The sequence below is a fragment of the Phaethon aethereus genome (genome assembly GCF_964289735.1).
Source record: "Phaethon aethereus genome assembly, chromosome: 1".
Taxonomy (NCBI): Eukaryota; Metazoa; Chordata; class Aves; order Phaethontiformes; family Phaethontidae; genus Phaethon; species Phaethon aethereus.
The window spans coordinates 54194260-54208613 of NC_138575.1; the positions used below are offsets into that span (position 1 = coordinate 54194260).

General features: G+C 40.8%; 1 protein-coding gene across 4 annotated transcripts in view; it reads right to left on the minus strand.

Moving 5' to 3' along the window:
• ANKS1B (ankyrin repeat and sterile alpha motif domain containing 1B) overlaps positions 1-14354 on the minus strand; it is a gene marked incomplete at both ends in the record, with an annotated part of 473260 nt that overhangs the window by 174303 nt on the left and 284603 nt on the right. For all 4 annotated transcript variants that reach the window (XM_082013919.1, XM_082013918.1, XM_082013917.1 and 1 more), the window contains one exon: positions 9191-9289. In XM_082013919.1, the coding sequence (XP_081870045.1) occupies positions 9191-9289 (99 nt within the window). The remainder of the gene's footprint in view (positions 1-9190; positions 9290-14354) is intronic.

The following is a 14354-nucleotide window of genomic DNA, read 5'->3' on the forward strand; positions in this document are numbered from 1 at the left end:
AACTCACGGGTTGAACTAGTGGCAATCCTTTTGGCTCAGGAGTACTATGGTCTGGTGCCACAGTATGATTTAAAAGTAATCTACTTTGCATTCATTTGCTTTGCAGTATAGTCTGGGTACACAATATCCAGCTACCTTTCTGAAGGAAAGTAAAGCAGAAGATCAGCACCAGTCATGCACCAAATGCGTTTCAATCCCTAATAGTGACACAAAGATCTGAATCAAGTGATTGACAACCTTACCACCTTCCATGGGAGAAAACACACATGGACCAAACAGTGGAGGTATACCTTTGTATTTGCTGTCAACTGCCTTTAACTCTTCATGACTCATATAATTTCCTTCCTTGATGCTTTTTCTGATTTAATTGCCTCACTTTCTGTTGCCTAGCTCAGAACTGTTTGCTGAATTTCTTGTTACTTCTATAACAATTTTATTACCACTCACCTTTTACTTTTATGCTTTTTTTTACTTTTTTTTTAACCTTTTACTATTACTTTTATGCTATTTTTTGTGATGGTCACACCCATCAATCTCCTCAGCTTCACAGAAGATCCCACAAGGTGCTAACTAGAGCCCCAAGGAAACGATGCTGTTGATAAACCTGTGCTGCAAGAAAGCTGAAAGTTTCCTAATAGCAGGATAACCTGGTGTGAGTATCAGGAGGCTGCTGACCTCATGACTGCTGTGAGGAGTCCAGAGGTGTCTAATTCTGTGCATTAACCAGTGGGCCAGCTGCAGAAGCAACTACAGACAGATGAAGAAGGAGGCAGGGCCAATTCTGAGGAAGAAAGGCTGCTTCGATGGATAGGTACTCTTAGGCATCTCATTCTTGCAGGCCCTTTCTAGGTGTTCAACTTGCAACACTCTGTGGTGACTGCTGGAACCTCTTCTGTTCTTCCCACAACTGCAAGTGCTGCCCCTGCTTGTTTCATTAGGCCACACTGACCAGTTGCTGTCAGTGCTAGTCCACGGTGGGCTGTGCCAGCCCTCAGGAAAACGTCTGTGTCATTAGTCACTATGATTTTTAGCTTTTGTTTAATGCTGGATGTCTTCCTATCAAGTGTGTTCTCTGGGGCTGGGCAGCAGTGGTTATGAGCCATGGGCTGTTCATGGCACCTCTGGAGGCCACCTTGGTGCCTCTCTGGAGACCACCTTGGTGCCTCTCTGGAGACCTTTAGAATAGAATCATAGAATCATTAAGGTTGGAAAAGACCTTTAAGATCACTAAGTCCAACCCTCATCCCAACACCACCTTGCCCACTAATCCATGTCCCAGAGTGCCACATCTACATGTTTTTTGAACACTTCCAGGGATGGTAACTCCACCACCTCCCTGGGCAGCCTATTCCAATGTTTGACCACTCTTTCACTAAAGAAATTTTTCCTCATATCGAGTCTAAACCTCCTCTGGTACAACTTGAGGCCATTTCCTCTTGTCCTATCCCGAGTTACTTGGGAGAAGAGACCAACACCCACCTCACCACAACCCCCTTTTAGGTAGTTGTACAGAGCGATAAGGTGTACCCTCAGCCTCCTCTTCTCCAGACTAAACAAGCCGAGTTCCCTCAGACGCTCCTCAGAAGTCTTGTGCTCCAGACCCCTCACCAGCTTCGTTGCCCTTCTTTGAACATGCTCCAGCAACTCAATATCCTTTTGTAGTGATGGGCCCAAAACTGAACACAGCATTCGAGGTGCAGCCTCACCAATGCCAAGTACAGGGGCACGATCACTTCCCTACTCCTGCTGGCCACACTATTCCTGATACAGGCCAGGATGCTGTTGGCCTTCTTGGTCAGCTGGGCACACTGCTGGCTCATGTTCAGCCGGCTGTCAACCAGCACCCCCAGGTCCTTTTCCACCACGCAGCTTTCCAGCCACTCTTCCCTAGGCCTGTAGTATTCATGGGATTGTTGTGGCCCAAGTGCAGGACCTGACATTTGGCCTTGCTAAACCTCATAAAATTGACCTCAGCTCACCGATCCAGCCTGTCCAGATCCCTCTGCAGAGCCTTCCTTCCCTCAAGCAGATCAACACTCCTGCCCAACTTGGTGTCATCTGCAAACTTACTGAGGGAGCACTCAATCCCCTCATCCAGATCATCAATAAAGATATTGAACAAGACCGGCCCCAAAACTGAGCCCTGGAGAACACCACTTGTGACTGGATTTAACTCCATTTACCACGACTCTCTGGGCTCGGCTGTCCAGCCAGTTCTTTACCCAGTGAAGAGTAAACCTGTCTAAGCCTCGAGCTGCCAGTTTCTCCAGCAGAATGCTGTGGGAGACGCTGTCAAAGGCTTTATTAAAGTCCAGGTAGACAACATCCACAGCCTTTCCCTCATCCACTAGGTGGGTCACCTGGTCATAGAAGGAGATCAGATCGGTCAAGCAGGACCTGCTTTTCATGAACCCACGCTGGCTGGGCCTGATCTCTTGCTTGTCCTGCACATGCCTTGTGAACGCCCTCAAGATGAAACGCTCCATAATCTTCCCCAGTACTGAGGTCGGGCTGACAGGCCTGTAGTTCCCCGGATCCTCCTTCCGGCCTTTCTTGTAGAACCTCTGTATGTACAACAGCTACAGAGAACCTGGCCACAGCATGCTGTGCAGGCAGAGATCATTTCTGAGACTGAAGAGGTACAGCTGGGGACTCTCTGGAACACAGTGCCTTGAATACAAGGTATTGTATTCAATACAACAGCCCATCATAAGACTGAAAGGGGAGACTCATTCTCTGAATGGAGTGTTTCAACCAAAGGCATAGGCACAGGGGAGATGAATCATTTCTCTTGATAGATGCAAAGTGGGAGGGGATGGGACAAAAACTCTTATCTCACTGGAGGAGGGGGAGGAGGATATAAAAAAGGGTTTCTTGGTGAGAGGGAACATAGAAAGCTACCCTCTGACCTAGTCACCCCTGAATCTCTAGCTGCCTTCAAGTCTTATGCCTCCTGCCTTCCCGAGTCACGGCAGTCACTTACAGAGGCCTTGTTAGCCTTTCACTCCTCCCACCTCACCAACCATATTCTATCAGCTCCAACTGGAATTTTTTTTATAGTGAAATGGCCTACATAGTTTCCAGATGGCACTGGAGACACACCAGAAGGCAGAATAAACGTATCTATCAACCCAGTGCCACTGAGGAGAGAATGGGTGAAGCAAATAAACCTCAGAGGCCATGAATACATCTCCATTCACTTTGTGTGGAAGTGGGGATCGAAATTCAATGACACAAGCAGACAGAGATCCATTTCTTTGTAATCTTCCCATTACATTTGAAACACGGCAAAAGACATTCAGTGTTTATCATGTTTTCCTTGTTTTACTCCAGTCACTCCTGGTTGGTCTTCCCTTCACCTGGGAAGGTGCAGCTGCCTGTAGACAAGCACCATCCTTGATGCTCTGAGAAGATTCAAAGAGAACAAAGGGCCATCCTCATGTGTGCTGAAGAAACTGAGCTTTTCTATTTCAGTCTGTTAAAAAGTTAAAAAGACTTAACTGTGTCCTGGCAGGGGCTGTGCAGAACACAGCCCAGACCTGTAGTCTGGGAAACACTGGAAATGTTTGTGTCCAGTCTGTCATGCAGCCTGCTATCTTGCAGACAGATGGCAAAAGCCACAGTGTCCTTTCATACAGCATGTGACAGAGGTACAGTTAAACTGGGTACATGCCTCATTTCTGGATATGTGTGGTCTCATGATCTGGTGATGCAGAGGGTGCATAGCATTTCCCGTGAGGCAGGCAGTATCCAGATGATGCTAACAGTATTGCTGCCTGTAGAGAAGATGCTAGTGTTCCCTCTGAATCCAGCATTGGAATTATGGACCATATGGTTATCAGAAATCCTTTTCATGTCATGAAAGGTTGTTCATAAATATGCCTCAATGAGTAAAGGTGCGGGACAACTGAGTGGTAGTCCTTGTGGTTTATAGCTGCCTGCAGACAGGTTGCAGGTGGGACTGTGGATCCCATCAGTGGCCCTTATGGTACTCCTGAACACAGGAAGGGTGAAGGCCTGGGGCAGAACAGTCACACCAGTAAATACTCCCAGAAAGCAATTGTCCATGTCTTTTTTCTTGGACAGAAGGATGTGTAGAAAGTCTAAGTCAGCACATTCAGGTTGTCATACTAATCTAGTTGCCATAGAAAGATAATAGTGCTTCCTCTCTTATACCATGTTTCCTTGCCTGCTGACTATTCTCAGAGCAGGTAGTAGGCATTTGTATTCAACCACAAATAAGGAAGTATAAAAGAAGCAGGAAGAGAAATAAGACTTATTGTATGGGCAATGGTGTCAGGACCAGTGACATGCTGCTGTTATCTACATGATACAGATAAATGACAGCATGTCATGTCTAGAGCCGCTCACTGATAGGCTCAGTTAAGAAGGAAAATATCTGTGAGACTGCTTTCATCAGACAGTTTTGAAGCACATGCATGGAGAGAACATTTGGTCCATGGGATGAGCCTAAAGCTAGTCTGAAGTAAACACCCTGAGTTGTAGCATGGATGTGTCTAACTGCCTTGTTTTACTGATCCATTCCTATTGTGCTGCATTACTTAAATAACGTGGACTACACCTTTGTGTTTCAGAGTTGAAAAGTTATGTTTTATGCTGGATTCTAACATTTTTTTCTGTCTTTATGGTTAAAAGTCTTATAAGCAGTGCAATGATAGGTGAGTGGCCTCCTTCCAAATCAGGAAAGTAATTCCCAGAGGCATTAAAAAGAGGAAAAACAGCAGGGTAGAAAGCACTTCCTTTGAATTCTGTTTTTCACCTTCGCTTCCAGCAGACCAGAATCAAGGAGTCATAGCCAGAAAGGGTTGTAAACATTATGATATCTACTTTGCAACATCTTCTAGTTTGCACACTGTGTTTAGGAATGGAAGTTGGAATGATTTCCAGAGGGTGGTGAAACACTGGCACAGGTTGCCCAGAGAGGTGGTAGGTGCCCCATCCCTGGACACATTCAAGGTCAGGTTGGACGGGTATCTGAGCAACCTGATCTAGTTGAAGTTGTCCCTGCTCACTGCAGCGGGGCTGGACTAGATGACCTTTAGAGGTCCCTTCCAATCCAAGCTATTCTATGATTCTATGATCTACCTATTAGCTGTGCTGAATGGGAGAGGATTAAACACTGGGATTCAAATCAGCTTGATAAGCTCAGGGATGTCTAAGCCAAAAGCAATATAGCAATAGCAAACAAATGATGTGGTCTTTCTCTGTTACATACACAGCATAGTTAATGTTCACATGCACAGTAGTTCTGTTTTCCTAAATGCCAGACTTACTGTGCTTGCACAAGAGTGTTACATATGAGTAATAGATCCAGCACTTTCTGGAGGCACAGCTTTACTGCTCATATAACACCACTGACAGAAAGCAAGTGCTCATGGCCTTCTCATATCCTACTTCTTGTCTGGTTCTGCAAAGCACCCAGGAAAGAGGCTGGCTGCCCGCACACCACTGCTACAAGATTCCCAAACTTGCATTGTGCTGAGACATCTCTATGCAGGAAGGAACAAGCTGCACACTTTAAGAATAGCTCTGAAGCCAGGAGAAAGCTGCTTTCAGCTAACATCTTTCTTCCATCTGTCAAATGAGAGAATGTGTTCCCATTACGTGCCGGGAGAAGAAGCCATACACTGAGCATCCCACACAAAAATAGTCCTTTTTCTTACCTAAGATCTCAGATAACTGGGATAATTTTTATTTTCAAAAACATTTTAGCTTTTGAGGAACCCCTTGAGAAGTCACTTGCACATGGGTTTTGGATGCTGAAATGACTTCACAATGCTTCTTAGGTTTCCTATGTCACTTAAGCGTGGCTAAAATGTTACGTCATGACTGCTATTATTTTCTTAGTCAATTAAGCATATCCTGCACACAATTCTTTCCTCAGTATTAATTTTTTTTCTCAAGTTCTTGTACTTGCAATGTCAGTGTCTTTTTAGACATTGTCTCTAAGTCTCAACATGTCTGAACTACTTTTCAATAAAATGTATAAAAATTTTCTACAAGTATTTATTGATTTCATTCTTTTCACAGAAAAAAATCTTAAATGCAATATCAAAATCTGCTATGAAATTTGCTCTAAGACTGATGTCATGTATAAAATATTTCCATCTCAAGAATTAACTTTACAAATGATATTTCTCCTGGAATGTCTTAACCTTATCTAATAATAATAAGCCATAAAGTGCTCTAGTTAATATTAATGTGAAACTTGAATAACTTAACTTACAGTAGTGCAAGATGAGAATTTGGGCTACTAGCTCTAATCCAACAAAAATAATGGGTATTTTGAAAAGCAGAAATCTAATTGAAAGATTTCAACTCTGCCTATCTCTTACAAACATACCAGTTTACCCTCTTATGAAATGTTCTCCTCAAATACAGAATCATCAGGGAAAATATTTTGAGAAGTATAGGTAAACATAACTTTTTATGCTGGTTAAATACTGCATAAGAAACTACAATGATTAATTCATCTATATTTGGACAGATATGTGTGGTTTTTTCCTATTAAAAACTACTTCACGCTCTAGAAAGTGGTTCCTAAACAGGCTACTGGTGTTTGAATTACAGAAATTCATCACTCTTTAGGAAGCCAGCAATTATGAGTAAAAAAAGACAGTCTTTCTTTTCAGCCACTAAATGCCTGTTGCATTTTCAGGCTGCAGAGATGAATATTGATGAGAATAACAAAAAGAGCTTTAAAAAAAGAGTATTTTAAAATCTTGATAATAGATTTGTTGATTGATTTTTACCCTCTAAACTTATTCAATACTGCCTGAGTATATGTCTCTAAGAAAGTGTTGTTCCATAATGCTTTTTAAAGCACTTAACTTCCACCTCAAAATCTGAGTTAAAAAGTATCACAAGACAGGAAACATTAATAGTAAAACTAAAAATAACATCATCAGCAATGTTATTAAAGTACTAAAACACGAGTCATCAAGTTTTAAATTAAATGAGGAACAGAAAAGAGGTACAAAACAAACAAACTAAAAGAATTTTGATCTAATGAGATTCAAATTAGTGAGAATCCAATTATGTCTTGAGATCTTAAAATATTTAGATGGTATGCACTACTTTGAATGCATGACGACAGAACTAAACTCATCAACAAACAGATATACAGAAATGTTTCATGGTTCCTTGCAGGATGTGGAATTTTTTTAGATCTTCAGCAAGCTGTTGTGAATAGAGCAACGATGGATTACATTAGATAAAACTTGCCATGATCCAAATTTTTGGGCCCCATAACTATTCCATCAACTGTTCCTTCAAGAGAACTTAGTTTTGAATAGGAAATTTTGTATTTTTACTGTGTAAGCTCTCCTGTGTTGCTGAGTCATTTAAGTGAAGACCTGTAATGCACAGCTTCAGCTTTTGACTGCCTTTTGGTGTAACATTCTTGCATCAGACACGTTAAAAACATGGTCCTTCAGGACTGGTTTTTCCAGCTCAGCAGGGAAGGTGCTAAAGACTACATCACCATTATTCAGCCCATGCTTCAAGCCATTCTGTGTTACTTATCTCTGGTTTAGATGATGTTGATTATTCCAAGTAACTGCATAACCATCTTGTTCTCAACTGGTTTCAAGAGTATCTCTATATCTTGATTCTGTCCTCCTTTCTACATTAAGCATGTTTTAAAAAGACCTCAGTAGGAGTTTTATGACAGAATCTGGTCTCAGCATCGGTATACTCTTCAAAAACAGACATTATTAACAGTGTTTTAATAAAAACCTGTTACTGAGTGCAGACAGCACTAAAATTATGATATATTAACAATCCATTCATTAATTTTCTAAAATTTAAACAAGAGTACAAGAAAAATGATCTCTCAGAAGTATGAAAAACAGAAGAAATACTTCATCAGCTAAGAGTGGGGATTAAGATTACAAAATTTTGTTTGAATGATAGCATTGCTGAAAAATTAATAAATTCATAGTTAAACTTTAAATATTTATTGTAATTCATCACATGCTATTTTTATATACCCTACTACTTGTACCATTTATCTCACTTGTCTAATATGGTATGTGGAATATTATTGTCTTTAATAATCTTTGGTGTTTCAGTGCACAGACTCGTAGTATATATAGGTATTAACACATCCAGATACAGAAATTGTTCAAAACTTCTAAGTTTTCCCATGTAAAAGAAACCCTTGTTCTCTTTTATAAGTTATCCATCCAGTAAGCCATGATGCATCAAAAAGTCTCTTCCAGCAATGTCAGCCTTATGCTCTAGACTGAGAAGTACTTCAATAACTCTTTTCATTCTCCAGCATTATCAAACTGCAAGCAGACTAATCTCTATTTACCTCAATTATTCTACACATGCTACTCCCAGAACACTCCATGCACCTTACACCAGGTTTTATTCCTGCCCTAGTATCTTGTACTACGTATCTGCATCACATGTGGCAGCCTTCTGAGCCCTACTGGTGTCTACTTCTCCTCATTAATTCTCCTTATACAGATTTCCAAAATCAAATAGTAAGTTTTCATGCTAGGCCCACTATCTCTCTTGTTTGGAATGCTAGTAGAAGCCTCCACTGATACATTCTGGTATGCAAAATATAAGAACAATTCCTTTCTATCACTGATTAAAAAAATCTATAGTTTAAGTCAGCTAGCACCAAAAATGATTGGAAAAATGACTGCAAGTTATTCTGCCCACAGCTGAGAAGCAAAATTCATGTACACAGCAGCAAATCAAATATGAAGCCTGCAGGAAGTCTCCACATCTTACATGAAAGGCAGGTATTAGGAAAACAATGTTTTATCCAAGGCTTTTAAGAATACTTATATAAGGGGCAAAGTCTTTCCGGGCCAGCTTCTGTGTAAAGACAACATCTGAGTTTCATTGGCAGCCTTATTTACACATATGTAATGACAGTCTATAAACAGATTGAAAAGCCAAAAATCATTAAAATAAATTCTAAACAGTCATCACTTCAAAATACGGATTTTACTCTCCTTTGCTTTGTCAGTTACATCTATACAAAGTGAGTCCAATGCAATGACATTATGTTATGCCACATTTGCATATGCAAAAAACATGTCTACAAAAACAGTAGAGAATTATGTTTATCTCCATTCAAAAAAGTGTTTCAAAAACTTGGAAGCTATAAGTGTGAGTTCCCTCACTGGGATAATAACAGAAACTATACCTTTGGGAGAAGCTGGATTGCTTGGAGTATTCTCTGTCTGTGTCCAGAGTTAAGGATTCCTATTTCCAAGAGATCCTGGTCTTCCATTACATTGCTTCCCTAAAAGAGGGGAAAAATGGTAGAATAAAAATGAAAAAATAGCAGATGCCTTCAATAGCCTGAAACAAGCCCTTCTGCTGCATTTAAAAGACAACATTTTGCTTAACTTACAGTATCTGACAAGAATCGTAAATTGCTGATGATTGCATTCATTTTTACAATGACAATATACGGTGGAAGGTGCTTGAACTCACGGACAATTACTATACTGCTGGCAGCATTGCCAGTGGAGAAATTGTAGCTTTCACTCAAGCCAAATACCAGGTGTGAACCTTCTTTCTTTTGATTGAAACCAAGGACATGACTAGAGAAATGCTCAAAAAATTCATTTTTTTATTCCCCTTCTACCTCACCCAACTACATAAGGTTCATTTTGCTGCAGACTTAGCATAGAATAAGATGAGCAGAGTGGATGAGGATAAAATTATTTAGTTCCTTGTTAGTAAAATGGTGAAGAAACTGAAGAGGTTTCAAGTGGTATCAACAAACCCCATACAGTCCTCACCCCCCTGAATTTAACTGTACCAGTGCAGTCCTAACTTGACCCATCACTGCTCTCATCTCCCTGCTTGCGGGCAGGTCAGACGCAAACAGCTGAAAAAGACCATCTGCTCAAACAATGCCCAAAATAAGTGCACACAAAAGTCCATAAAATAAGACTCCACAATTCAGGCTTCTATTCTTAGGAGTTGCTACCAGTAGGAGAGGACCTATACCTCCACAAACAGGATAATACAACTCCTAAGTTCAAGGAGTCTGACACCACTTAGACAGTAAGTTCAGCAGTTGAAGGTTAAGGTACTTGAGTAGCTGGCAGTGACTACTGGGAATCACAGGAGGCACAACAGTAGCTCAGAAAGGCAATTGCAGCCAGGGATCAGATAAGATGGTTCAAAGTAGGCTGGCAATCTTGTACTGCTTTTTTAGACTACCTCACTTCAGACAAAAACTCAGTTGGTTTTGTTTTGGGATTTTTTTATTTATTTTTATAAAGTTTCTAACTATTACAGTTGTGAACAAAAACTGCAAAAAACAGGTGACCTGTCTGAACTCTTAGCCCTGTTGGAGTCTCATGACACTAATTTGCTAGAAGCAAGAATTCTTATTATTTGCACTCGTTTAACATCATCATGAAATAGGCTTTATGTGAGCAAATCCATGAAAAACTTCATCTCCACCTTTCCATTTTGCTTACTGCTTCTGACTCAGTAGAGCTCTTAGCAGCAAAATGAAAAGCTAATAGGAGCATAACAGAACATGCTTAAATACTTTGCTGAATCAGGGCTTAATAATGGATATGAATTCTTTCTGAATATCAAATCTCCTGTCCCACAGCAACAGCTTTCTTTAAAAAAGCACACTGGAATATGCAATACTTCACCCCGTTCAGCTGCTAAATCTTCACTCTTTTCAGATGGACTGATTAGTTTACAGATGTACACTTGAGGACTCTCAAGTGCTACTCTGCGGAGTATCCTGCAAAATCTAGGGGAGGTCTTTTTAAGGCAATCATGAACACTTTGCAAAACTATTACATTTAAAATTATATTTCACAGTAAGTGGTATGATTTAAGACTACAAGTCTGCAAATCATATCCTGAAAGAATTTCTGTGCAGCATTCAGAAGAGGGGCAGGCAGTGACCTGCTCTAGGGAGAAGCTGTGCAATCATGCCAGTTTAAGTAGATCACGTGGTGTAAGAGTGAATGCGGCACAGGCTGTGCAAACAGTGATAGTGATGAGGTGGGGTAAATACCCCCTTCATCTCCCTGGTAAACACATACAAAACATAATTTCCCCTTTCTTCCTTTCTCCTGTAAATAACCTCGAGGTTATTAAACTTAGAGGAAGAACTGGGGAAAAAAGCCCTGCGTTTTGGGCTGGATTCTCCAACTGTTGCAAATAGCTAGCGTAAGTGGATTTAAGCAAACTGAGCCAGTTGAGGATCTAGTTCGAAACAAAAGCTATACATTTTTGTTCATTTTAATAAATGCAGCTATTTTGTTTACAGCTTTTTTTTATTGCTTTCACTTCATTTTACTGTTTTTCAGATTTCAGCTTTCATCACTGCATGATGTTTACACATAATCACAGTATACTCATCACTGAGCTACTACACACTGTTTACTGGTGTCAGTAACCTTGGCATCCAGCTTCAAATATTGCAATGTTTAAAACCCAGTTCAACTAACACTTAGGCACAGGAAAAATCCATTTGCACAAAGTTGTGGCATAGCAGAGACAGCATTATTTTATTAATTCTTTACTATTGCTTTTTCCTTGTATGTTAGTTCATATATTTTGTTTCTTTGCAGTTGGTATTATATATTTTTTAAAGTATGTCAAGGTTACAGAATCAAATACTTAAAACTCAGGAGAGCCTGGAATTATGTTGCCTCCTTGTCCCCTGTCTGAGAAGGCAAGAACCTGATCTTTCAGTGTGCTCAGGTTTTGGAGCTTGTCCTATGTGTTACCATCAGTGTCAACAGTAGCATACACTCATCCCTCCTCTGAAACAGACTTCATTGTCTCCTGCCATGGTGCTAAACCAGCTCTTCATCTTTCCACAAGAGCAAATCAGGAAACTTTAGATATCTCAGTATTACATAGAGGAGTAAACTGATAGTAGTAGAAAGCTGCTGTCTGCTTTGCAGACATGCCTGTGAAGAGAAGGAAACAGCCTCCTTATTCCTATCTGGGTGTCTGCTCCTATTCTCTCCTTAATCCCAGTCCCTGATTCTTTTTTTTCCTAATTCCTCTTCTTGCGCTCCTCCAGTCTCCTTCCATAGGCTCCTACGTATAGAGTGAGGAAAACCTCACTTCCTTCTGCAGCAGATCAGAGACAAGAGGAGAAATTCTCTCTTTGCTCTTAGCTGCCAAGCACACATTTATTATCAGCTGGGACAAATTTAATCTCAACTAACTTTACAGAGATGACATGGTAAATGTAACTTAAATGAATATTAATGCAAGAATGTCTTTTCACATTATTTCAGCCTTAAAAATAGCTTAGCTATGTTAGCTGAAACATCATGAAAAAGAAATTATTCTAGTAGACACCTAGAGAATTTGAGTCCAAAGATTTAATGTTGATAAGCTTATACACAGAACAGATTCTTAGAACAGGAAATATGGGACAGCAATCTCTAGTGAGGTTTTTATTCTTTTACTATGTTATAAAAACATAAGAGGCTTTGTGATATTGTAGTTTCTTAAGTCTATATGAAAACTTAGTTGGAAGGAAAACTTACTTCTTGGAATTAAAGCAATAAGAATACATCAGAATTGCTTATACTAGGGCAGATTCAGATCTCATTCACTTCAGCTTACACTGTTGAAGTTCCTGTCTTGTTAATGCATAACAGGCTTACTTATGAATTAGAAAGATTCTGGTTCTGAAGTTCCAGTTAGGAAAGAGTGTAGCTGCCCCCTCCCCGGAATTTGTGGTTCTGCACAATTCCCAGGAATATCATCTTTTCCCCTGTAAGCACACACAGGAAGCCAGTCTCCTGAGTAAGAAGGCAGTAGTTTCACAGAACAGTTGGGCTTAAGAAGGAAGGGAAAACGACTCCGCATGTGGGAGACTGGAGGCATATGAAAAACAACACAATTTAAAAACCCCAGAAATTTTGCCAAAATCTGAGATAGTTCCTATAAATAAGTTCAGAACAAAATACATAATGGTACACTATGAGATAAAGATTTTACTGGCATTTATTTGGGTTTTTCCACACAAAAACACCTCTGGCACTCTCCACCTAAAGTTAATACAGCCTTTTGCAAAAATGCTGCATTAGACCTTTATGCCAGATTCCCAATGTATGTAAGTACAGATATACATATATGGAATCTTTAGAATACAATTTAATCTGGAACATGTCAGATGTATAGAAAAACACATTACTCTCAAACACTGGCACTGGTTGCCCAGAGAGGTGGTAGAGGTCCCACCCCTGGAAACATTCAAGGCTAGGTTGGACGGGGCTCTGAGCAACCTGATCTAGTTGAAGATGTCCCTGCTCCTTGCAGGGGGGTTGGACTAGAAGACCTTAAAAGGTCCCATCCAACCCAAACTGTTCTATGATTGTATAAGGTGGGGGATGCATGGGAAGCTGGGAGGGGACACAGCCAAGACAGCTGACCCAAACTGGCCAAAGGGATATTCCATATCATATGATGTCATGCTTAGCATATAAAGCTGGGTGAAGAAGAAGGAAGGGAGGAACATTTGGAGTTATGGTGTTTGTCTTCCTAAGTAACTGTTACATGTGATGGAGCCCTGTTTTCCTGGAGATGGCTGAACACCTGCCTGCCCATGGGGAGTGGTGAATGAATTCCTTGTTTTGCTTTGCTTGTGTGCGGCTTTTGCTTTGCCTATTAAACTGTCTTTATCTCAAACCATGAGTTTTCTCCCTTTTACCTTTCTGATTCTCTCCCGCATCACACCGTTGGAGGAAGTGAGCGAGTGGCTGTGTGGTGCTTAGTTGCTGTCTGGTGTTAAACCATAACATACAGCTTTTTCTATGCTCAGCTATGTCAGGTCGAGGAGGAAAGGTAGTGAATCTGGTGCCTAAAGCTGTGTAAGAGCTGCTACCCACCAGTCTGAGTTGAATTCATTTGCTGAGCAGCCACTATTGAGATCAAGTTCAAGTGGAGATGCCAAGTGCTACTGGGAGTGGCAACAGCTGGTAACCTTTTTATGCTTTTGGTGTATTGGGAATTGGTTTGCCTAAGAGCAGGGTTGGGGTGGGTAAGGGAAGGATGACTTCTGAGGCAAGTACAGTATTGATGGGGTAGCACTGGTGGTTGCATCACTTTGTTGCTTGGGGAGCACTATACGCTCGCCTTTGCCCTCTCCCAGACACCCATGTAGTGATCTGCTGCACCATCAACACTTTGTATTTGCACTGAATCTTACCCTGGCTGACTGAGACCTGACACTGCAGGAGCACAGCTGGGGGGATCTGAATGGAGTTGGGGCATCAGGCCTCATGCTTGAATTTTCAGGGTTGCTGGAAATATAACTTAGCACAGAAAGGAAAAAAGAGGTGGTGCAATTAATCACA